This window comes from Zingiber officinale, chromosome 7A (genome assembly GCF_018446385.1).
Source record: "Zingiber officinale cultivar Zhangliang chromosome 7A, Zo_v1.1, whole genome shotgun sequence".
In the NCBI taxonomy this organism is placed as follows: Eukaryota; Viridiplantae; Streptophyta; class Magnoliopsida; order Zingiberales; family Zingiberaceae; genus Zingiber; species Zingiber officinale.
In genome coordinates this window covers 69,024,530-69,050,764 of record NC_055998.1, presented here as the reverse complement: position 1 = coordinate 69,050,764, position 26,235 = coordinate 69,024,530, and the positions used below count along the sequence as shown (strand labels likewise).

Sequence of the window (26,235 nt, the reverse complement as noted above, 5' to 3'; positions counted from 1 at the left end):
CCTGCCCACACACATCTTGATAGCATTGCCCTCCAGCCTCCGCTATTGATCCACTTTTCCTTTACCTTTATCTGCAGTATAAGAAAAGTAGTATCTATAAGCTAAAAAGCTTAGTAAGAAACCATCTACCTCACAAAACATGCAACGATGCAAATATGATTTTAAATCATGCTGTTTAAAACATATGCTGGATATATTGAATAAACTAAGCATGACATATAAGCATACAATCATGGCATATCTAAAGCTGAACATAAAGTCATCATGCATATTCACAGGGAAAAACTAAGCTGATACTAAGAACTGAGCTACTGCTAGAACTGTACTGAATTCATGAACTAATTTGTGAAAGGTTGAAAACCGTATACATATAATAAGTGAAAATACTAAACATGCTGCTGAGGGACCCGGCAACTGTACGTGCTATGCGCGCATCTCTAACTAGACCCGGGGTTGCAAGTCCCGAATTTAGTAGAGCTACTAGGTTATCTAAACCTAGGGACCGACTATGGGAGCCCAGCCCAATGGATATCTAATCCAGTACAGTGCCAACTGAAAAGTAAAATACTGAGTATAGCTAAACTGTTCTAAATTGCTGTTTCTAGGTTATCTGAACCTAGAGCTAGGTTGTCTGAACCCAGAGACGACTGTGGGATCCCACCCATTGGACCGTAGTCCCATATAAGCTAGAATCAACTGATTTACTAATTTAGATGTTTCTAATGCATTCAACTGTGCTAATAAAAATGTCTAAGTTGCATTCTTTTCTAAGTTGGTTATTTAATCGAACACCTAGTGTGCTTTAACTCCCCTCTCTATTAGGGAGACTACCTTTAGGCACCCAACAACATCTAAACCTCCAACTGAAGGAGAAAAGATGTGTCCGGCCCATCTAAAGGTACTCACTAAATCCCTAAACCTGCGAGGAGGGTTAAATACACCCTATGTGTCGAAAACATACGCATATAACTAAACTAATGCACAGAAAAATCACACGGTAGCTATTATGCTGCAGGTGAGGGGTTTCTTACCTCCGGTTCGTAATTTCTTACGATTCTATTCGCTAGAATTCCGGTGGAGATGACCTTCTCGACGATCCGCTCTCGTCTTCGCGTTCCTCTCGCGGAGAAGAACCTCTTTCGTGTTGGAGTCGTCACCGGAGGATGATCCGAGAGTCCTTGGGGCTTGGGCGCCGAGAGAGGAGGAGGAAGAGGTGTGGGCGGCGGTGAGGTTTTGGAAGAGGATAGGTCACGGTGAAAATAAAATAACCTCCTCACTTGATTAATTTTCCTATTTTTATTAAAGACTTAATTCGTCCAACTCCAATATAAATTTTATTGGTTCCCTTTTCTTTCAGCATGGCCCTGCTGGGTTCAACCGGTTACTAACATTATCCCTAAACCATAGGTCTCGGGTTCGATTCCCGCCTAAGCTATTTTGCGGTTCTAGTTATTTTTGCTGCTTCCGCTGCTCGGAAAATTCCGGAAAAATATCTAAAAATTCCAGAAAAATCGTAGAATATTTATAATGCAGTTTCAAGAATTTTCGGGCGTTACAAGTGATCTCGACCATCTGGAATAGGGCTCACCCGAACCCAACTTCCGGTCTTCTCGAGAAACCTTCCGCTCTGGCTTCTCGTCCCTCGGAAATGTCGCACGCATCCTTCTCATCCGCCCGCGTACTCTTTCGCAGCACCTCGTCCCTCGGACGTACCGAGCCCGTCGGCTCTCTTCCGTGTCGCCCTTCTCACTAGCTGTGTCTTTTGCTCGACCTCCTGTTCTCCTAAGCTCCTGCACACTTAAACACAAGGTTAAAACACCACAGGACCTAACTTAACTTGTTGATCACATCAAAACAACCTTGGGGTTCCAACAATCTCCCCCTTTTTGATGTAAGCAACCTAAGTTAAGATAAGGTAAATAGGCATAAAAGTAAAACAAATAATATTGCAATAAAGTGCAAAAAAAAAAAAAGTGTAATCTACCTCCCCCTAGACTTAATCTTTTCCTTCTCCTCCTTTGATGACATAAAAAAAATGGGGTACCAAGAGAAACTCTAAAGGTAATAATTTTGAAAACTTTAAAATTTTTTGAAAATTATTGATATTATAAAAAATTTGCAATAACTTAAAAAACTTATTTCAATACTTTTTAGAAAAAATATTCTAAGTAAAAGAAATTTTTTTAAAAAAAATCTAAGTTTAGATAATTTTGTAAGAAAAATATTCTAGAAAAAAGATTTCTAAATTTTTTTTGCAAGCATAAATATTTTTGAGAACTTTTCTAAGCAAAAAATTTAAAGCAAGAAAATTTTTCTAAGTTAAAAATTCTACGGTTAAAAAGAATTTTAAGTAATTTTTAGGGAAAAATATTTGAAAAAACTTTTTTAAAGCATTATTTAATTTTAATTTTAATGTTTTATCAGTAAGTTAATTAAATATTTTATTTCAATATTTTGGCTTCCAGGCAATGGCGAGGCACTAGACCTTCTTGGTTATTAGAGCAACAACCACTTTCTTAGACAAAGCCTCATAAAGAAATTTAACGTTTAATTTTCTCGCTGAAAGCTAAGTCTAAGTTAGAGTTTAGGTTAAACAAGACTTTGGAACCCAATATAGGTTCCAACCAACTGGATTAACTAAGAATTTCTCAAGGACATACTTTTTTAAAATATTCCTAATTTGCCCCTTATGATATCTAAAATATCAATTTAGATTATTGTATTTTCTAAAATTTGTATTATGTGAACATGCATGATTTTTTAAGTTATCTACTTGTATTTTTAAATCATTATTTTCTAATTTTAATTTGTCTAATTCTTCGGCTAGATTTAGCTAGAATTACTTTTAAATTTTTAATCTCTTTTTCTAACTTACAGCAATCCTTAGTTAACAATTTAATAAATTTAAATAATTTATCGGGAGGAAGAGATCGTACCTAACTTACCTTGTCGATCTCGTTATCCGTGTCTCCCCCTGAACTACTGCTTTCTTCCAACGTAGCTCCCCCTTTATCGATGCTCTCGATGCTCATTTTGGACGAGCTTGAATCGTAGTCCTCGTCTTGATGACTTGCCATTAATGTATGTCCGGAGAAGGCCTCGACTTCTGATTCGGACGAAGTATCATCCCACGTCGCTTTTAGTGTCTTGAATTTGTTCAGTTGGACAGGCTTCTTTCCTTTGTCCTTGTTTCTTAGCTTAGGGCAGTTGTCCTTGACATGCCCTTCTTCGTTGCAGTGGTAGCATCGGATCATCCTTTTCTTTCTACCCTGCGAATGGTTAGTTTTTCTAGATTTACATAATATCTTAAATCGCCTTACCATCATTATCATTTCTTCATCATCAAAAGAGGATTCTGACTCTTGTTCATCTCTCTATGCCTTTAGGGCGATGTTGTGCTTCGGCTCCTTCGTACTTGCACATCTCAATTCATGCACTTCAAATGTGAAAAATAATTCTTCCAAGGAAATAGTTTCTAAGTCCTTAGATATATAAAAAGCATCTACTAGTGATGCTCATTTAGTATTTCTAGAAAATGAATTGAGTGCGTACCTTAGCGAATCTCGGTTACTTACCTTTTCTCCGAGATTTGAAAGTCTGGTGATAAGCTCCTTAATTCTCGAGTGCAGATGCACAACTGTTTCATCTTCTTCAAGTCTCAGGCTGGTGAGCTGGTTGTGAAATAAATCCCGTCTTGCGAGCTTGGCTTTGGGCATCCCTTTGTAAAGATCAAGAAACTTTTCCCACAGTTCCTTTGCTGAGTCGTAGTTGCCGATACGGTTGACTTCTTGTGGCGGAAGGACGCTCAGCAGATGGAATTCTGCTTTATCGTTTGCCACATAGTCGGCCTGCTCCTTTTTCGTTCACTGGTATTTTTCTTTGCCCTCCGGTACTACAAAACCGAATTCCATTATTAAAAGTAAATCAAAGTCAATTTTGAAAAATACCTGCATTCGCTTTATCCAGCTAGCGAACTCCCCCTCGAACTTCGGTGGGTATATACTTAGTCTAGCCATTTATTTAGTGCTTCGATCGACGATTAGTCCTCCTGAAGCGTCCTGGCTCTGATACCACTTGTTGGATCGCATTGGTGGTCGGCTATCGAAGGGGGGTTGAATGGTCCTACACAAGTATAAAAACAAAATCCTTCTCGAACTTTTAAAATAACACTTGCATATAATTAAATAAAGAAAGAAACTAAAAGAAGAGGCTCAAGGACTTCATTTAGTTACAACCGGGGAGATTATTAATCCAAGAAATGAATCATACACTAAAGATCTCCTTCAGGCAGAGAAGTCTCTTACAACAATGACGTACAAATAAAAATGAGAAGATAAACTAGACAAGAGAAGCGCACAAGTGTAGAATATGCAATTACTTGTTCTGATTAGCCTATTGGACCAAGGCTATATTTATAGCCTTGGTCGGGGCGCCTGAAAGCGTTCCAGGTGCCTAAAAAGGGATAAAACTTTATCCCTTTCGCATAGATCGCGTTTGACCGTGATCTGGATAAAATCCAGGTTCGGGCGGCTAGACCAAAAAAGTCAACAATGTTGACTTTTTCGGTCCGGGCCCTCTGCTCTGGTTCAGCTCGCCTCAGTCCAGGTTTTCCGCTCCGGCTCAGCTTGCTTGGGTGATATCGGCTATCCGGAATAGGGATCACCCGAACCCAACTTCCGACCTTCTCGAACAACCTTCCGCTATGACTTCTATTCCTTCGAAAATGTCGCACGCTGTAACGCCCGAAAATTCTCGAAACTGCATTATAAATATTCTACGATTTTTCTGGAATTTTTAGATATTTTTTCGGAATTTTCCGAGTAGCGGAAGCAGCAAAAATAAATAGAACCGCAAAATAGCTTAGGCGGGAATCGAACCCGAGACCAATGGTTTAGGGATAATGTTAGTAACCGGTTGAACCCAGCAGGGCCGTGCTAAAAGAAAGAGGAACAAATTATATTTATATTAGAGTTGGGTTCAATAATCCGCTTAATATAAACTAAGAACTTAAGTAGGTTTTGGTTTATTTTGGGTTCGGCAACTTCTCAACCCTCACCACCGAGACCTCACCGCCGCCTCTTCCCTCTTCTTCCTCTCTCGGCACACCAAGCCCCAAGGGCTCTAGGAGCACTTTCCGGCGAGATCTTCGATACGAGGACGTTCCGCTCCGCGAGAAGAACGCGTGGACGCGAACGAATAGTCGAGAAGGTCATCTCCACCGGAATTCTAGCGAATAGAATCGTAAGAGATTACGAACCGGAGGTAAGAAACCCCTCACCTGCAGTATAATAGCTACCGTGTGATTTTTCTGTGCATTAGTTTAGTTATATGCGTATGTTTTCGACACATAGGGTGTATTTAACCCTCCTCGCAGGTTTAGGGATTTAGTGAGTACCTTTAGATGGGCCAGACACATCTTTTCTCCTTCAGTTGGAGGTTTAGACGATGTTGGGTGCCTAAAGGTAGTCTCCCTAATAGAGAGGGGAGTTAAAGCGCACTAGGTGTTCGATTAAATAACCAGCTTAGAAAAGAATGCAACTTAGGCATTTTTATTAGCACGGTTGAATGCATTAGAAGCATCTAAATTAGTAAATCAGTTTATTCTAGTTTATAAGGGACTACGGTCCAATGGGTGGGCTCCCACAGTCGCCTCTAGGTTCAGACAACCTAGCTCTAGGTTCAGATAACCTAGAAAGAGCAATTTAGAACAGTTTAGCTATACTCAGTATTTTACTTTTCAGTTGGCACTGTACTAGATTAGATATCCATTGGGCTGGGCTCCCATAGTCGGTCCCTAGGTTTAGATAACCTAGTAGCTCTACTAAATTCGAGACTTGCAACCCTGGGTCTAGTTAGAGATGCGCGCATAGCACGTACAGTTGTCGGGCCCCTCAGCAGCATGTTTAGTATTTTTCACTTATTATATGTATACGGTTTTCAACCTTTCACAAATTAGTTCGTGAATTCAGTACAGTTCTAGCAGTAGCTCAGTATTAGCGTAGCTCAGTTCTTAGTATCAGCTTAGTTTTTCCCTGTGAATATGCATGATGACTTTATGTTCAGCTTTAGATATGCCATTATTGTATGCTTATATGCCATGCCATGCTTAGTTTATTCAGTATATCCAGCATATGTTTTAAACAGCATGATTTAAAATCATATTTGCATCGTTGCATGTTTTGTGAGGTAGATGGTTTCTTACTAAGCTTTTTAGCTTATAGATACTACTTTTCTTATACTGCAGATAAAGGTAAAGGAAAGGTGGATCAGTAGCGGAGGCTGGAGGGCAATGCTATCAAGATGTGTGTGGGCAGGAGTTGGAATAAAGATCTTTGGGATCTAAACAGTTTTACTTCAGTATTAGCACTTTGCGTTTTTAGTTTTCATTATTCAGTTTTGATTGTTAAGTGTTATGAGATAGTAAACCATGCACTATGTAGTATGCCAGGTTTAGAATGTTAGTAGTTTTATATTAGTGTGATTTGCATTGGTTTAGAGTTGTTGTGTGAGGTTTTGCACGCCAAAGTGTCAAATCGATTCCCGGCGAACGAACTCGACGGCCTGCACCGATCGTGGCTCTGAGAGAGCATCGGATCGGCCACCGACCGATCCGCTAAGAGTTATCAGATCCTCCCGGATCGGTCACCGACCACCCAAAGACGATACAGAGCGTGCCCAGAGAGTTTCAGGTGCGGATCGGCCACCGACCGATCCGAGATACTGGATCGGTCCCGCCGACCGATCAGCCACACCGGATCGGTGTCCCGATCGATCCATTGGAACAGAATGACGATCGGCACTCGATCGATCCGTGGATCGACGGCAGTCTCCGAGGTAGTTGGGAAGTTTAGTTTCTAGTCCCTAAATCAGTTGGGATGATCAGTTTCTCTCCTTAGCATGTGTACACCAGCAAAAAGGTCTTTAGACCTTTCTTATCGTTGTATCCGCCCTTAGTAGAGTAAAATTTTAATTAGCCCACTTTTCCGCACAAGATAGTTTAGGATAAATTGTAGCGACCGCCTTACCAAGCAAAGGTGGGTCGTTACAGAGTGGTATCAGTGCCGTGTTCCATACTTCCTACACACACATCAACATTGAACCTGCAGCTTCCAAGTAAGAATACCTCTACTTTATTTATGCTTCTTGTTTTGTTATTACAGTTCATGTTTATATGCCTACTGCTTGTTAGTATGTGATAGTTTTTAAACATGACATTAGTAGTTATATAACTGTGATTACATTAGTTATGTTATGTTCTCTACGTCTTTAGAAATAGCACGAGGACGCCCAGCTAGAAGGGCACTAGCTACTGAGCCCCAGCATGAGGCAGGCAGTTCAGTGCCTCCGCCAGATCTTACAGCATTAGTGGCTCAGTTACAGCAGCAGCTAGCTGAACAACAACAGGAAATAGCCACCTTAAAGGCTAATCAGCAGAGTACCCCCATAGTCACCCGGGAACCGAATTTGACGACTCCGGTAGTCTTAGAGGTTCCACCAGCTCAGCCTACAGCACCAGCACCAGCACCAGCAGCCCCAGCAGTTGAGCCAATAAAGGAAGCCTATCTGATCCAGTGGCAGCGAGTCAAGCCAGAGAACTTCTCAAGCACTAGTAAACCATGGGATGCACAAGCCTGGTTCAAAACACTGGAGAGCACGATGGAGCTTCTGGACTGGCCAGAACACGAGAAGGTGAAGTGTGCCTCCTTCTGCCTGACAGGAGACGCACGCATGTGGTGGGAAAGAATCAGAACGAAGCGCCCAGTGAACCAGATGTCATGGGCTGACTTCGAGAAGGAATTCTTCGAGGAGTTCTTTCACATACGGGTTACAAACCGCCACTATGACGAGTTCATTGAGTTTCGTCAGGGCAACCTTTCAGTTGAGGAAGTCGTGAAGAAATTCAACAGGTTGGCTCGTCTATGCCCGGAGCTAGTTAGCACAGAGAAGGACCGAATCCAGTTGATGCTCAAGATGCTGAGGCCAGAGATAGCAGTGAACGTGGCTGGTGGCATACATAGGCCACAAACCACAGAGGAGTTAGTGAGCAGTGCCTTGACCACAGAGCATTACCAGAACAGCATAAAGCAGCAGAAGCAAGTCTCCTCAGAGTCCAAAGGCCAAGGAAACTCTCACACTCAAAAACAGCAAGGCCACAGCTATAACTGGAAAGGGAACTCCAACAGCAAGCGCAAATTAGGGAGTGACCCAAAAGGAGGACCATCTAGCAAGCGACCCAGCTATCCAAAGTGTGCTACTTGTGGGAAATTCCACCCAGGGGTTTGTCGCAAGGGCACACGAGGATGCTTTGAATGTGGACAAGAAGGGCACATGGCCAAGCAGTGCCCAAACAAGACCGGTCTTCCTCAGCCACAGCAGATTCAGTATGCAGGCCAGCCAGCTCAGTTATATCAGATGCAGGCCGCTCTAGAAGGTCCACTTATCAGCCAGGGCAGATTAGAAGCCCCTCCAGCTATGGCGAGTGCGAGGATCTACTCACTCACCAGAGAGGACGTAGCCAATGTCACAGGTCGATTAGCATTTTTAAGATAGTGCTACTGTTCTATTTGATACTGGGGCAACCCATTCATACATAGCCAGGATGTTCTCCGAAAAATTAAAAATACGCTCAGAGGTGCTCAGTGGTCAGTTTTTGACGGCATTACCTTCAGGAGAGATCATGGCATCCACGCACTGGCTCAGAGCAGTGTCGGTCATTATAGCAGACAGAGAGCTCTTTTGTGATCTGATAGTGCTAGAAATGACCGACTATGACGTTATCTTTTGAATGGACTTCCTGATCAGATACGGTGCTACCATAGAGTGCCGTAAATAAAAAGTCATCTTCCAACCTGAAGCGGCAGTGCAATTTGAATACAGCGGGGAACCAAAGAGAAAGGCCAAGAAGCTTCTCTCAGCTATGAAAGCACAGAAGCTACTGGATTCAGGATGTACAGGATTCCTAGCACATGTAGTCAACGCCAGCCAGGACAAGAACCAACAGCTAGCAGAGGTTCGAGTCGTAGGTGACTACCCAGCAGTCTTCCCTGAAGAGTTACCAGGCTTAGCACCAGACAGGGAGATTGACTTTGAGATAGAGCTCATTCCCGGTACAAATCCTATCTCCAAAGCGCCTTATCGCATGGCTCCAGCAGAACTGAAGGAACTTCAGGAGCAATTACAGGAGCTGCTCGACAAGGGTTTCATACGCCCGAGTCACTCGCCATGGGGAGCGCCTGTATTGTTCGTGAAGAAGAAGGATGGAAGCATGCGACTGTGCATAGACTACAGATCACTGAACCAAGTCACGATCAAGAACAGGTATCCCCTTCCCAGAATCGATGACCTGTTCGACCAGCTGAAGGGAGCAGCAGTGTTCTCTAAGATAGATCTCAGATCAGGTTATCATGAGGTGAAAGTTAAAGAAGGGGATATACCCAAGACAGCATTCAGAACCAGATACGGACACTACGAGTTCGTAGTCATGCCCTTTGGCGTGACCAATGCTCCAGCTACATTCATGGATCTCATGAACAGAGTATTCAGGGAGTATTTAGATAAGTTTGTTATTGTGTTTATCGATGACATTCTTATCTATTCAGGAACTCAGGAAGAACATTCAGAGCACCTGAAACTAGTATTGCAGACCCTTCGGCAGAATATACGCCAAGTTCACGAAATGTGAATTTTGGTTAGATCAGGTGTCCTTCCCGGGTCACATCATCTCAAAGGATGGTATTATGGTAGATCCCAACAAGATAGAAGCGTAAGTAACTGGAAGAGACCTAAGAACGCCAATGAATCAAGCTTTACGGGATTAGCGCTATTACGAGAAAATTCAGAGGACTTCTCCAGATAGCCTCCCCGATGCTCTTACCGTAAAGAATGTAGTATTAGTGGACCGAGGATCTGAGGAGAACAGCTTGAACTGAAAAGGAGATTTACCAGTGCTCCCATTTTGGCTCTACCAGACAACACCAGCAGCTTTGACATCTATAGTGATGCCTCTAAGTTGGGATTAGGAGCAGTACTGATGTAAAGCGGCAAGGTGATCGCCTATGCCTCCAGACAACTCAAGGATTATGAGAAGAATTATCCTACTCATGACCTTGAGCTTGCAACAGTAGTGTTCGCTCTCAAAATTTGGAGACATTACTTATATGGAGCTCAGTGCAGAGTGTTTACAGATCATCAGAGTCTGAAGTACTTCTTCACTCAGAAAGATATGAACATGCGACAGCGCAGATGGCTTGAGTTGGTCAAAGACTACGATATAGACATCCTCTACCATCCAGGGAAAGCCAATAAGGTAGCCGACGCACTTAGCAGAAAATCCAGTGCTACCTTATTATCTCTTACAGCCATGTCACCGCCCCTACAGAAGGAGATCGTAGATTTCGGTCTCGAGCTCATCGTTGGACAACTCTCTACTATGACCTTAGAGTCTACCTTGCTTGGTGATATTCAGTCAGCTCAGGAGCAGGACCCTGAAATTCAGGAAATCAAGCAAGGGCTAGCAGAACCAGAAAGTAGAGAATTCAGAGTGTCCGATAGAGGGGTGTTGTATTTTGGTGACAGACTCTGTGTTCCAGATCAGGAGGAACTACGGAGACAGATTTTAGATGAGGCTCACAGGACTCCCTATGCGATGTATCCAGGTTCCACCAAAATGTATCAAGACCTGAAGAAACGTTTTTGGTGGCCCGGGATGAAGCGAGACATCGCCAGATATGTTAGCATCTGCCTCACCTGTCAGAGGGTCAAGGCAGAACATCAGCGACCAGGAGGAGTTCTGCAGCCTATACAGATTCCAGAATGGAAGTGGGAGGATATCTCTATGGATTTCATAGTGGGACTGCCCAGAACCACGAATGGTTTTGACGCCATCTGGGTAATAGTCGACAGGTTGACTAAATCAGCCCACTTTTTAGCTATCAAGATATCCTACTCCATGGAGAAGCTAGCTCAGTTGTATCTCCAGGAGATCGTCAGACTTCATGGAGTCCCACGTACCATTATTTCGCAGAGACAAGAGATTTATATCACACTTCGGGAGTGTACAACAAGATTGGGCACGGTTAAAGTTCAAGACAAAGATTCCATCCGCAGACGGATGGTCAGTCAGAGCGGACCATCTAGATATGATCCGAGCGTGTGCCCTAGATTTCAAGGAAGTTGGTGCAAATATCCGAGCTTAGCAGAATTTGCATACACAACAGCTATCGTGCCACTATCGGCATGGCACCCACGAGGCTCTCTATGGGCGGAGGTGTAGATCTCCAATCAGCTGAGAGTGATGAATAGAAGGAACTAGAGCTTCAGACAGATCTAGTAGCAGATACCACAGCCGCTAACAGATCCGCCAGAGGATAGAGACATGTTCGAGCCGCTTGAAAGCTATGCTGATACACGCTCAGACCCTTAGAGTTTTCAATGGGATTCAAGTGTTCCTCATAGTAGCTCCCATGAAGGGAGTAATGCGTTTTGGGAAGAAGGGCAAGCTAAGTCCCAGATATGTGGGACCATACCTTATCAGCAGAAGAGTGGGCAAGGTAGCATATGAGCTAGAGCTACCCCAGGAAATGTCAGCTGTCCACAACGTATTTCATGTCTCTATGCTGAAGAAGCATACCCCAGATGCCACCCAGGTGATTGAGCCCCAGTCGGTACAGATCCGCGAAGACCTCAGCTATGATAGTCGGCCTATTCAGATAATAGACCGAGTAGCTAACATGAAGAGAGTCATACGTTTTGGGAAGAAGAGGCAACTTGGGAGACAGAAGCCAGCATGAGACAGAAGTACCCAGAATTGTTCTAAGTTCGAGGACGAACTTTTTATAAGGTATGGGGGATTGTAACGCCCGAAAATTCTCGAAACTGCATTATAAATATTCTACGATTTTTCTGGAATTTTTAGATATTTTTCCGGAATTTTCCGAGTAGCGGAAGCAGCAAAAATAAATAGAACTGCAAAATAGCTTAGGCGGGAATCGAACCCGAGACCTATGGTTTAGGGATAATGTTAGTAACCGGTTGAACCCAACAGGGCCGTGCTGAAAGAAAGAGGAACAAATTATATTTATATTAGAGTTGGGTTCAATAATCCGCTTAATATAAATTAAGAACTTAAGTAGGTTTTGGTTTATTTTGGGTTCGGCAACTTCTCAACCCTCACCACCGAGACCTCACCGTCGCCTCTTCCCTCTTCTTCCTCTCTCGGCACACCAAGCCCCAAGGGCTCAAGGAGCACTTTCCGGCGAGATCTTCGATACGAGGACGTTCCCCTCCGCGAGAAGAACGCGTGGACGCGAACGAATAGTCGAGAAGGTCATCTCCACCGGAATTCTAGCGAATAGAATCGTAAGAAATTACGAACCGGAGGTAAGAAACCCCTCACCTGCAGTATAATAGCTACCGTGTGATTTTTCTGTGCATTAGTTTAGTTATATGCGTATGTTTTCGACACATAGGGTGTATTTAACCCTCCTCGCAGGTTTAGGGATTTAGTGAGTACCTTTAGATGGGCCGGACACATCTTTTCTCCTTCAGTTGGAGGTTTAGATGCTGTTGGGTGCCTAAAGGTAGTCTCCCTAATAGAGAGGGGAGTTACAGCGCACTAGGTGTTCGATTAAATAACCAGCTTAGAAAAGAATGCAACTTAGGCATTTTTATTAGCACGGTTGAATGCATTAGAAGCATCTAAATTAGTAAATCAGTTTATTCTAGCTTATATGGGACTACGGTCCAATGGGTGGGCTCCCACAGTCGCCTCTAGGTTCAGACAACCTAGCTCTAGGTTCAGATAACCTAGAAAGAGCAATTTAGAACAGTTTAGCTATACTCAGTATTTTACTTTTCAGTTGGCACTGTACTGGATTAGATATCCATTGGGCTGGGCTCCCATAGTCGGTCCCTAGGTTTAGATAACCTAGTAGCTCTACTAAATTCGGGACTTGCAACCCCGGGTCTAGTTAGAGATGCGCGCATAGCACGTACAGTTGTCGGGCCCCTCAGCAGCATGTTTAGTATTTTCACTTATTATATGTATACGGTTTTCAACCTTTCACAAATTAGTTCGTGAATTCAGTACAGTTCTAGCAGTAGCTCAGTATTAGCGTAGCTCAGTTCTTAGTATCAGCTTAGTTTTTCCCTGTGAATATGCATGATGACTTTATGTTCAGCTTTAGATATGCCATGATTGTATGCTTATATGCCATGCCATGCTTAGTTTATTCAGTATATCCAGCATATGTTTTAAACAGCATGATTTAAAATTATATTTGCATCGTTGCATGTTTTGTGAGGTAGATGGTTTCTTACTAAGCTTTTTAGCTTATAGATACTACTTTTCTTATACTGCAGATAAAGGTAAAGGAAAAGTGGATCAGTAGCGGAGGCTGGAGGGCAATGCTATCAAGATGTGTGTGGGCAGGAGTTGGAATAAAGATCTTTGGGATCTAAATAGTTTTACTTCAGTATTAGCACTTTGCGTTTTTAGTTTTCATTATTCAGTTTTGATTGTTAAGTGTTATGAGATAGTAAACCATGCACTATGTAGTATGCCAGGTTTAGAATGTTAGTAGTTTTATATTAGTGTGATTTGCATTGGTTTAGAGTTGTTGTGTGAGGTTTTGGCACGCCAAAGTGTCTGAAATCGATTCCGCGAAACGAACTCGACGGTCTCGGACCGATCGTGGGCCTCCGATCTGCTAATCGGATCACCACCGACCGATCCGATGACGGTCTGATATCTCGTATCCTCCGGATCGGTCCACCGACCACCCAAAGACGATCTGATGCGCGTTCCAGAGAGTTTCAGGCTCGATCGGCCACCACCGATCTGACATACCGGATCGGTTCACCGATCGATTCAGCACACTCGGATCGGTCTGCCGACCGATCCAGTTGGGAACAGAACGACCGCAACTCCGATCGATCTGTGGATCGATCGGCAGGTCTGTAGGTAGTTGGGAAGTTTAGTTTCTAGTCCCTAACTCAGTTGGGATGTTCAGTTTCCCCTCCTTAGCATGTGTACACCAGTAAAGAAGGTCTTTAGACCTTTCTTATCAGTTGTATCCGTCCTTAGTAGAGTAAAATTTTAATTAGCCCAGCTTTCCACACAGTATAGTTTAGCATAAATTGTAGCGACCGGCCTTACAGCCAGTACCCAGAAGGTGGGTCGTTACACGCGCCTCCTTCTCGTCTGCCTGCATACTCTTCCGCAGCACCTCATCTCTTGGACGCACTGAGCCCATCGGCTCTCTCCCGTGCCGTCCTTCTCGCTAGTTGCGTCTTTTGCTCGACCTCCAGTGCTCCTAAGCTCCTGTACACTTAGACACAAGGTTAAAATACCACAAGACCTAACCTACACTACAACAAAAACCCTCATAGACATCGGTGGAACAACAACGGTTTTAAGCAAAAACCGATGTCTTTGAGTATTTTACACAGGTGTTTCCAAAAACCGGTGTCTATGAGCGCAGATTTTCGCTCATAGACATCGATTTTTTAGCCGATGTCAATGAGCGTCTTTTTTTTTGTTAATAGACACCGGTTTTAATAGCGGTTTTTAAAACCCGGTGTTAATGAATAAAAAATAATAATTTAATTTTTCCACCAACCAAAATTTACAACACTTCATAAAGTTCCCTCCAAACCTAAACCAATATCGCGCCCCTTCTCTCAGCCTAAACCTAAACCCTCTCAGCCTCATCTCCCTCTTCCCCTTCGATCGACGCCCCTTCCTTCTTCCCCTTCGATCGACGCCCCTTCCTGGATCGACGCCCCGCTTCCTCGTCTGATCCTCTCTTCCTCCTCCTCCTTCCTCTCTTCGCTCTCCCCGGCTAAGGTAGGGACCGACGAGATCCGAACAGCGAGAGGACACCCACGACCACCATGGCACGGTTGGTCGGCAATGTGAGGGAATCCGAAGGAAGAGAGAACAGCACCGAGATCCAGGAGCTCGTACACAGAAGGGGCATCTACTTACTTCCTCCTATCCCTCCCCTCCCGCTATCTCCCCTTCTGCGCCAGATCTACCTCTCCGGCAATCACGACCTCGCCTTCGTCGGCGCCCTTTCGACGGCTCCCCCTTTGCCTCACCGCCGTTGATGCCCACTCGTTGTCTTCTTTCCACCGTCTGCCACTTCCCAGAGTCGTACTCTCTTCGCTGGTCTGAGCGGTCCCAAGCCCTCGCCTCCGCCTACAGAAGAAGAGACGATCTCAAGGGTGTGTTCGATATTTTAAGTACATCTCGATTTTAGCCTCCCATAGATTTGCCGCTTAATGTTTGTATCATTTCTTTTTCCCTTTTTGCTTATCCATCCCAACGGCGGAGCTAAAGGGATAAGTTTCTCGTTGGCTCCAAGTATCCTGGGCTGAAATTGGAGGATTCTGGTGTTTGAGGGTTAAGAAATTTGCAAATTTTTATGCTGAAATTTTCTTGTTTTGGAATCCTAATTCGAATGGACACATCTTGGGTTTTTAACAAGGGCAATGAAATTAATCGCATTTTTTATTTCACATTTTTTTTCTTAATGATGTGAAGAGGAGCTTTACGCCCAGAAGAACCAATGAGCCCATCGTGTGAACGAGAATGGAGGAACCAGGCAATATAATGAAAGAAAATATACATTTGCAGCACTGTTGATAAATATAGGGAGAGTTTTTGATCCATGTCTTAGAAGGTTGACTTTTATGACAATCTTTGTAATGGATGAAGCTTTGGTACATTATAGAACATCCAGGGAAAGTTCTAATCCATGGCTTAGTAGGTTGACTATTAAGGCAGTGTTTTTATGATCTAGCTTTAGTACATTAGACACCTGCAGAGAGTTTAGATGTAAATCTCGCACAGTATGATTTGTTGTTGATTTTTATTCCTAATTTCCTTTGGGTTGATATCATCATCTAATGCACAGATTAATGTCATGCCAACTTCTGTGCTGAAATCACTATGCTATGTCCATCACTTGAGTTTTCCAGTGTAGTCTAGCACATTTTTGGGGAAAATAAGATTTACCTTTGCCAATATTGATCTTACATGGGCAAAATTATTTACATTTCTCCAATGTGTTAAATGAGCCTGTCTTCACTTAGCTTGTTCGAGGAAGAAACAGAAAGGAAGCTTACGCCTTGGCTAAGCCTTCATCTGTAGCTGATCCATTAACAAAATGGAGACCTTTCAAGTCACGTGGTATCTACCAAAGTTATATGGGCTGTAAAACGCATGCAAGTATGGATTTTCTCGTATTGTGAATTTTGTATCTACTGTCTCTTTAGCAAGAACCTAATTTACAAAATTTACTCTCTTATAACTAATGGTTATGGAGGATAACAACCAAGATATAATTAAGTGCATTTATGTTTCGGCTTAGAGTTCCTGCTGTTTACTTGACATCTGAAGATGGTAATTATGTGCAGAGTGGCTATGATACTTTGTAGTTGAAGAAAAATTCAATTACTTTGATGATCATCTAGACTGAATATTAATGCTTGCATTTTTAATTAGGATAATTAATTTGTAAATTTAGCATGAATTCTTACTATTCTAATGAATCTAATACAAATTTTAAGTGTTAATAAATACATGTACATACTTTCAATTTTATGACAAATTTAGCACATTAAATCTAAGGTCCATACTGGGGAGGGTATCATTTGGTTGTCGTTGCGTTTGAGAAGTCAAACAATGCTTCACTCTTAATCTAGTCATTTCTAATTGCTGTTATATATCTGACAATGCTTTCACTCTTAAATCTAGTTGTTTCTATATACAATGTCTGGTTACTCTGGTGATTATCCATTACTCTGTCTTTGTTCATTTTTAATTCAGTTGTTAAGAGGTGTAAACAAACTTATTCAATCACATGCATTCTACCAGGTTGGAGCTTGGTGAGACCGAAATGTAATCTGCACGAGTAGATAAGGGCTTGCTCCATGCCTGGCGAAAGAATTCTTAGATTCAGGTGCCAAAGCTGTTGTCTCAGATGCACTAGTAAGGTGCACTAGTTCTTGATTCAGGTGCACTAGTTGTTATTTCCTGTTGCTAAGTTGGTTTTATGTATTCTTTCAACTATCAAGTTTCTTTTATGTTTATGCTAATTATTTCCACTAATATGATGTGTTTTCTGGCTTATAAATTTACCTCTTTTTGTTGTTATTGTTTCTACAGGATTCGTGTGTTGGGCTTCTTAGACGCTACATATATAACTTAAAGGCTTTGATCATTAAGTGAGTATTTTCTTTTGACCTTCTTGTTAAATCGATTCATGACCAAGTTAATTATGATTTTGTGAATTTCTGAATCCATCTGAATAGTTCCTAATACGGTTTAGGATTTAGGATAGACCGGATCCGGAAAGACTTTGCCAATTGAGTGGCAAGCTCGTTGATTATTGGAGCTATTATTAGGGTGATATAGTAATTCTAATAATTAATTAGTCACTTGTTTTGATCTTTCCAGCAAGAGATCTGAATGAAGTTTCCAGCATATGAAGAAAAAAAATCTTTTGGGGTTCAAGCTTGCGTGCCCGATTACGAGTTTTACAATGTCGTTACTTTCTCTGATTTTTGGAATCCATTAGCTGGACCTCTTCATTCCTGTTTCAGTAGATCCTAAACATTCTTGGTCTAAGGAAGAATTTTAACTAGAAATAAGTTTAGTCTCACTTGACTCCCATAAAGATTTAGATGCATATTTCTACCCTTGAAAAGTTTGCAGATCCTGTAAAAATTCATTGGCTTAATTTAATCACAGTTTGAAATTGTTCCTACATTCCAGTTGTTGCTAAACTATTTTCCAAGAATTTCTCTTTGTTGTTATTATGTACAAACAAAATTAGAGGTAGACAGAAACTCTTCACCTCTGCAATCAAAATGATGAAAATTGGAAAGAACAACAACTATCTTTCCCATATAATTCTCTAATCTGAATGGACTATCTTATCCTATTGACTGTTATGGGTGCTAAAGGGAATATATATCTCCCTATTACTAGCTTGGCATATGATAAACAATTATTTTTGCGACTCTTTTACAACATTATGAGGTCAACAAGCATTTAAACAATATTTGTTTTCCAATATAATCTCACCACACAAAACAGAATTAAGAAATTACTTTGATCACAGATTACATTCAAGCCAAATGTTATACAGGCTTGATTTTGTTTTATTGTTCAGAATACTGTGGAAACAAAAACAATATTGCATCATTTATTAATCTTCAAATGACACTCTAACTGAATTCTGGTTTTGGTGGCATTTGCAGGTCCATGATGCTTCCTTCCAACATGTTGATAACCATGCTAATTGAAGGTCTATTTTCTGGCTTTATCTGTATGCACCATAAACCCATTATGATCATCTTTTTTGCAATTTCTTTAGTCTTAGGATTAGCATCAGTCTCAGGACTAACAAGACTGGTATCAGGAGTGACCAAATCATAATACTTATCAAAATTATCATAAACCCAGTCTGGTGTTAGATTGGGTTTATGACAATTTTATGTGCATATGCAATTTGTATCATCTTCAGGAACTGGCAAATGGTCAAAACAAGTTTAATAATAAGGAGCACACATATAGCTTGATATCTGAATTGCTTCCCTTGCTGAAACATATCTATCAGAACCAATTAAATGAACTGGAAGTAAAGCAAGGGGATCAAGGTAAGCTTCAAAACAATTGCCTAGTTTCTTCCTCCAGTTAGATATCCTCTTGATCGATCTATCATCCAGAAGGTGGATTTTTTGGTGTACTTCTTCGAGTATATGAGCCTCACAATGAGCTTGTTAACTGGTATGTCTTCACATCTTTAACACCTATGAGAATTTCGTAATTTGCTATGTTTCTGAAATCATGGACATAATAACTGAATAATGTGTCCTGACCCTGTTTCTTAAATGGTCATTTGTAAACTTGTGCCTCTATTTTACTTTAGCAAGTTCTAATTTTTAGGTCATATTCTGTTCTTTGTTATCGTCTCATCATGCATTAAAATGTTCACTTGATTGATATAGTTTTCTTTTCTTGTTTCCCCCTTGGAACCAATAATTATTGCAGGACTTCACTAGTGGATTTTCACAGAAGTTGCTCAAATTGCTCTTACAAACTTTGCTTAGATTGTTGCGGAAAGATAGTAAAGGGATCTGCTTCTCAGACACCTGCAATTGATTCCTCCAAGGCTGGTAGGAGACAGAGGGCAAAGAAGTATGTCATCAGAGAAATTGTTGGGAAAAGACGGAGACGTTCCACAGGCGAGCGACCAGATAACTCATCTTTATCCACCGTTGAATCTGATAGCAAGGCTAAGAATCATGGAAGCAACATTCCTTGCCCACCCAAGGAATCTGGAGGTTGTGGAAATGGTCTTCTTAAGTTAAGTTGCAGCATACCATTTGTTTGGTCTAAAACGGACTTCTCTTCTCTCTTTCAACTATGATTTTTAGTCTTGGTTTACTAATATATTATTTATGTGTTTTTATAGTTTATAAATCTCAAGTATTCCAGAGTTGAAATTGATGAAGTGCGGTTCGAGTGGGCTGAATGCATGCTAGATTACATTTGAAGTGCGGTTCTACCTTGATGTGTTGTTAAAAAAATGTTCTACCTTGATTCTGATATCTATTAGCTTTTGATGTAAAAAGAATGTTTGTGTATTTTATGGATACTGTTGTAAGAAGATTATTTATGTAATTTGTGAATATTTGTGTATTTTATGGATACTGTTGAATGAAGAATATTTGTGTAATTTATGAATATTTGTGTATTTTTTTGTTACTGTATTCATTGTTTTGGAAATCAATGTGCTGTTAAAAAATATCGATTTTACATCGGTTCTACACCGTTGCAAAACCGGTGTTATTAACTAATATTACATCGGTCATATACCGCTGCCAAAACTGGTGTTATTAACATATAATATTACATCAGTTTTACACCGTTGATGAAACGATGTCGTTAAGTCATACTACACCGGTTAATAACCGATTCGAACACCGGTGTCGTTAAATGATACTATACCGGTTTTAACCCGATGTCTAAAATGGTAGACCTTTTACATCTGCTTCATAGACATCGGTCGAAAATGAAATAGACACCGGTGGAAAACAGATGTCTATGAGGATTTTTGTTGTAGTGCTAACTTATTGATCATATCAAAATAACCTTAAGATTCCAACATTATCAACCTTCATCCTAACGTTGTAGCACTTTCACGTTCTTTATCAAGATTTATGTTTTTCTAAGCATTGAATCAAGATTTTTTTTTCACCCATCTCATCGATTTAGACTTTCCGTCTTAAATCTTACTTTCTTCAACTACTGTGGGCTCTTGAAATATCTTCTGTCTAGGTTCACATCACTTGAACTGGTCTGAAAACAACTCAAATCCAGAGAATAATATATTAGAGAGAGAAGTGTAAATTAACTAAGGGCGAGTGCCCTTTTGATAATAAAGCAAAAAAGACACTCCTCTGATGATTCATAAAAAAGGAACGCCCTGTCATAGCCGGGCCCGTATTCACCGTGATTTACTCCCTCTCATACTTGTGGGGCCGGGGTGAGGGGGCCGCTGGGTTGGCGGTTCCAACCTTTGCAACATAAAAAAGGAACGCCCTCTTGATTTTTATCCATGAATTGATCAACAAGGATGTACAGAGTTATTGTAAATGAAGCTTTAAAGTGCCATTTAACCCTAGTTGCTCGCAACGATCGAAGTTATAAATGCTGTCTGGCTGCCTTGTAAGCCATGAAACCTTCTTTGAATGAACATTGAAATGGAGCTTGTAGTTTTTTTCCTTTTTTGTTTTTTACAGAGAACGGCATTGTTTAGCCATTATCAGCATGCTTTTCTCTCCATGTCTGCAATCAAGACATGATTGTTATTGCTGCAGTAACTCTTAGAATTTAGGCTTTCATTGCCCTGCAATCTCTTGAGTGAGGGCATGAAGTTGTTGTGCTGAAAAGAAAGAAAGACAGAAAGAAGAGAAGAAACAACTTGGATTTAGAACTGTTTGCTGTCATTCATTTTCAGTATTTTATTGAATTTTTTGGTTTTCTGTTGGTTTAAAAACAAGAAGCTTCCTACTTGAATCGGTAAATTAGAGAAAAATCCTCAATCATAATGTTAACTTTGTATGTAATCTCATGTCCAAAAAACTTTGTTTCCACTCCCTGCATGTAAAGTATTACTTGTTTCAACTCCCTCATACAAATATTGATACCTAAATTGCCCCTCAAATTTTTTAGGTATAAAAATTTCAAAATTGAGTACAAAAAGTTCAAAAATGAGTATAATTTTCTCAAAGTCAGTACTTTATATTAAAAATCGAGTATATTTTCTATCAAAATTGTCTCTTATTTTTTAGATATAAAAAGTCTAAAAATAAGTATAATTCATGTTAAATTCAGCACTTTACACTATAATCTAGTACTCTATACTAGGATCGAGTATATTTTCTATCGAAATTAACTCTCATATTTTTTGGTACAAATAGTCTAAAAATGAGTATAATTCCTATTAAATCAGCACATTAAACTAAAATCGAGTATATTTTGAGGTGAAAAAAGAATTGTACTCAATTTGATAGAAAATATACTAGATTCTAAGTTAATATACTCAATTTAAGAGGATTTATATTGATTTTTAGACTTTTTGTACCTAAAAATATCATGGACAATTAGGTAAAGATGTTTGACTTGGGAGTGAAAATAAAGATTTTCATGAATGAAGACTACATGTAAAAATTTATTTATCAATAGGTATTACATGCAAAATTATCCTACTTGAATTGTGACTAACGTCGAGCATGTGCAGGATTTATACTGGTAAACAAAACATGGACAGTGCAGTGAAACAGTTGCATTTATATATGTGCATTCTTCCTGATCAGCCATTTTTTAATTGTGGAATGAGAAGAGGGTTTGATTTTTTGATGTCTTCGAGTTCCAACCAATGAATTGATCTTGAAAAGGAGAGGTGAAGTGAGTTAAGGGAATTAAGAGTGTGATGGAACAAGACTTGCCGGCTTGAATGTGGATTCAGTAATGATGGAAGGGGAAATATAAAAAGCATGGTGTGAATTTGCCTGTAAACGTCTCGATGCCTCAGGATTTAATTCCCTGCAAAAACAAAAGGAGTGATTAGCTTAATTGAGCTTGCCAATGGCAATGGTGGGTGGATGCCCTAATTAACTCTGCTATCGGTTCCTGCCTTTAATCTTTCCCCTACAAATTTTATTATTTCTCATTTATTTTCAATTTATTTTCTATATTTTATTGCTCATCAATTCACAACAAATTCATAATTATCCTGTATTTCCTATTTTTTTATTATTTTATTTTCTCTCAAATCACCAATATCCATATAATAGAGGGCAAAAATCAAAAGCATCATCCATTTAAAAAAGAATCTCATTCTTTTTTTATTGTAAAATATTTATAGCAAATATGAATATATATACTATAATATAAAGTAAAATTACTTTAATTTAATTAAAATTATTATATATTTTTATTAATGTAATAATTATGACTATAATATGAAGTAAGTTGGGCTACTTATAATAAAATATTTTCAAGATAAAAAAAATTGTAATGGAGTACTCTTTTTATATATATTATTTTTTATTTGATGATTTGTTAAAGAAATTAATTAGGAAGGTGAATGAATAATGATGGGGATCGGGATTGATGATTTGATGTGACATATTGACCTACCAATCATACAATAAGTTGTGGAAGTTGAGAGTTTTGGCTAGTTCTTGACTCGATTGGTTGGGTTGGGTGTACTTTAATTCTTCCATAATACGATTTGGTAATCCTTCAACAGAGTATTGTACGCTACCTATAAATATATTTAATATATTTTTTTTATATTTTATTTTAACATTTATGATAAATGTGGATGATATATTTCCCAAATTTTGTTTTGTGTTAGGGTTGAATGAGACGGATAGAAATAGTTTTTAATGTTTTAGATGGACAATTTGTGGTTTTTTTAAAAAAAATTAAACATGATATATGATTAATTAAACTTACTCATTTACAAATGTAATATTTGTGACTTTAATGGTGTTCGAGTAAAAAAAAAATTATAGTATTTTTTAAATAATATTTTAAAATTAAAATGTAAAATATAGATAAAGATTATTTCGCAAGCTACTTGATTTGTATCAAAGCCATCCCACGCTTACTGCATGACCTTTTTTTTCTATTAATATTCCCCATGTTTTATTATTTTTTTCAAAAAAAAACAAAAATAATTAATAATTAAATCCCTAAATTTTGAATATATACAAATAAATTTGCAAATAGTTCCCTTTCACTTTCACCCATCCCCATCTCCTTGTTCAATTCCTCTTCTCCTCGTGCGCACTTCCACCATGCAATGCCACATTAATGGATCCCCATCTCTCCGCTCTATATATACCTACGACAGCCTCACCGGAGCTCCACCCACTCGCCGGCCTTCTCTTCCCGCCGACCAAGGAGGAGAAGTGGTATAAGTAGAAACGGTTAGTATTTGCAACAGAGTTTTGACTACATATGGAGAAGTCAGCGAAAGCAGAGCACGAGGTGGTGGTGACGGCGGAGTCGGAGGTGGAGGAGGACGACGTGATGCTGCCGGGGTTCAGATTCCACCCCACCGACGAGGAGCTCGTTGGCTTCTACCTCCGCCGGAAGGTGGAGAAGAAGCCGCTCAGCATCGAGATCATCAAGGAGATGGACGTCTACAAGCACGAACCTTGGGATTTGCCGAGTAATTTAATAATTCTCACGGCTGGATGTGATTTTGATTTGATTGATCGTGACAAAGTTTGATGAGATAAATTGTGATTGGAGTGCAGAGTTCATGATCACGGCGGGGGAGAAGGAGTGGTACTTCTTCTGCCGGCGAGGGAGGAAGTACAGGAACAGCGTCCGACCGAACAGGGTCACCGGCTGTGGCTTCTGGAAAGCCACAGGCGTCGATCGCCCCATCCAGTCCGCCGCCCACCATTTCATCGGCCTCAAGAAGTCCCTCGTCTACTACCGCGGCCACGCCGGCAAGGGCACCAAGACCGACTGGATGATGCACGAGTTCCGCCTCCCCGACTCCGCCGCATCCTCCGCCACCGCCTCCAAGAACGCCGCCACCATGCAAGAAGCGGTAATTTAATTAATGAATTAATATGAATTAAGTATTGAAATCTCGTTTAAAACATGAGAATTTGTGACGAAGATGATGAAAATTTGCAGGAAGTTTGGACGATCTGTAGAATCTTCAAGCTGAGCGCCACCTACAAGAAGCAGCCCGGCAGCTACAAGACCTCGATCACTACTCGGACGAAGTCGCCGACGGAGTCCAGCAGCGTTACCAACTGCGGCGACCCCGACGACTACGTCTGCTGCACCTCCTCTGCCGGCGGCTCACCGGCGAATCAGTTGCAACTCCTCCATCGTCATCATCACCTCAACCACCCTCATCCCTACAAAGTTCAAACTACCGCCAACCTCGTCGGCGCCGGCGCTTGGACCTATATCAACAATAACAACGGCGGCGGCCATGCTCTGTTCCCGGCGAACTCGTCGTCCGCCATGGTGACGATGAATGAACAGATCAGCCCGAGCTCGAACGATTTCATGAGAGACAGCATTTGGGACGAGCTCGGTCGGATCTCTGAGTTCTTGGCGGATGACGTTGGATTTCCTTCCAATGATTCTGGATACGCTTCCTACGTTCTTGAGATCGATAACGTGATCTAACCGCCGACGCGCTGGAGAACAATACGCATAGAGTTAAATCAAATTATTAATGCTATGTTTTATCTAATTAATCAAATGTTAAAAGCTCTGCCAATTAATCTCTCTCTTGTAGCTCATAAATTATACATATTATATTTAAACTGTTTAACTACAATAAAATAATAATAATGATAATAGCAACTTCTCGGCGTAAAGGCTTGGGCAAATGTTGTTGTACTATTATGAATTTATGATGATATTATTATCGTAATTAATATTCAGTTCAATCTGTTTTCATTAATTAGGCTTCACGTGGTACATAATGCATCCCTATTTATTTATTTATTTATTTATTTATTATTTATCAGAAACTCGGCCAAATTAATTATTTATAAATCGAACAATTAAGCAAAGTATTTATTGGAAAAAGCTGCAGAGAATTTATTTGTAAAATAAACAATTAATGCCGCATAATGGTCTTAATTTCATAATTTATAGACCTTTTACTTTTATTTTATTTTATTGAGCATTTCATTAAAAAAATCCTTAATAATTAGAACTTATCAAAATACTACCTTTATAAAGTCTTTGCCTATGATTTTTTAGGGATCGATCAGATCGGGCCGGATCAGAATAAAATATAATTTATAAAAAATCCTAATTCAAATTTGATTTGAATATGAATACAATTCAAAACTCCTAAATATGAATCTGATTAATTCCATAAATCAAATAATTTAATTAAAAATATTTTTTTATTATTTTTTATAATTTTTATTTTTATCTTAATACTTCATTATTATTATTATTATACTAATATTAATATTAATATACATAAAAACATCTTAATTTTAAAATAAAAATTAATTTAATCTTAAAAAATTCATTAAACCCTAAATTCAAATCAATCCAAATCAATTCGGATCAACCTAAATCCGATCTAAAAATCTTCGACTTGAAAATCCTCCAATTCAAACTCAATCTAAATCTAAAAAATTCAACTCAAATCTATTTTTAGATTAATTCGGAAGGAATTGACGAATCGAGCATATTTTTACACCTCTATGTTTTTTTCCCTTAAAAAGACCGTTCCATAAGAAACTACCGGAGCCTTTTATAAATATTTGATTAAAAGCTGGTGTTTTTTTTTTCAAAAATGTATTTCTCTTTCTTTTATTTTGATTTTCTCGAGGTACTTCTTTTTCATCTCCGATACAAGGTTTTTAGAGAGAAGTTTGTCAAATCAAAAAGTTGAATAAAAACATTTAAACCATTGTGAACATGAGATTTTAGGTTAGGTAAAATTTAAATTTGATTTTTTTTACAAAATTAATAATATAACTGGAATCAGTAATTAATTAATAATAAAATTCGAGTTTTATAAGAAGATTTTTAAATTGTGAAAAAGTAGCAGATTTTTATATCGTGGCATATTAAAAATTACAAAAAAAAAAACTCTAATTATTGAAGATACTTTCGTAACAGAGTTTGAGGTTTACCAATGATCGATA

At 39.7% G+C, this 26,235-nt stretch overlaps 1 protein-coding gene and 1 long non-coding RNA gene across 2 annotated transcripts; both read left to right on the top strand.

Moving 5' to 3' along the window:
• The first annotated feature begins 17,206 nt into the window (after positions 1-17,206).
• Positions 17,207-18,741, top strand: LOC122000163. The gene is made up of 3 exons (XR_006116990.1): positions 17,207-17,229; positions 18,268-18,335; positions 18,534-18,741. It is a non-coding gene; the product is annotated as an uncharacterized LOC122000163 (long non-coding RNA).
• A 4,718-nt stretch (positions 18,742-23,459) lies between these two features.
• Positions 23,460-24,940, top strand: LOC122000162 (transcription factor JUNGBRUNNEN 1-like). Its single transcript, XM_042554666.1, has 3 exons — positions 23,460-23,759; positions 23,848-24,149; positions 24,239-24,940. The coding sequence occupies exons 1-3, from the start codon at positions 23,546-23,548 to the stop codon at positions 24,743-24,745; spliced, it is 1,023 nt and encodes a 340-aa protein (XP_042410600.1). The 5' UTR covers positions 23,460-23,545; the 3' UTR covers positions 24,746-24,940.
• The last annotated feature ends 1,295 nt before the right edge of the window (positions 24,941-26,235 follow it).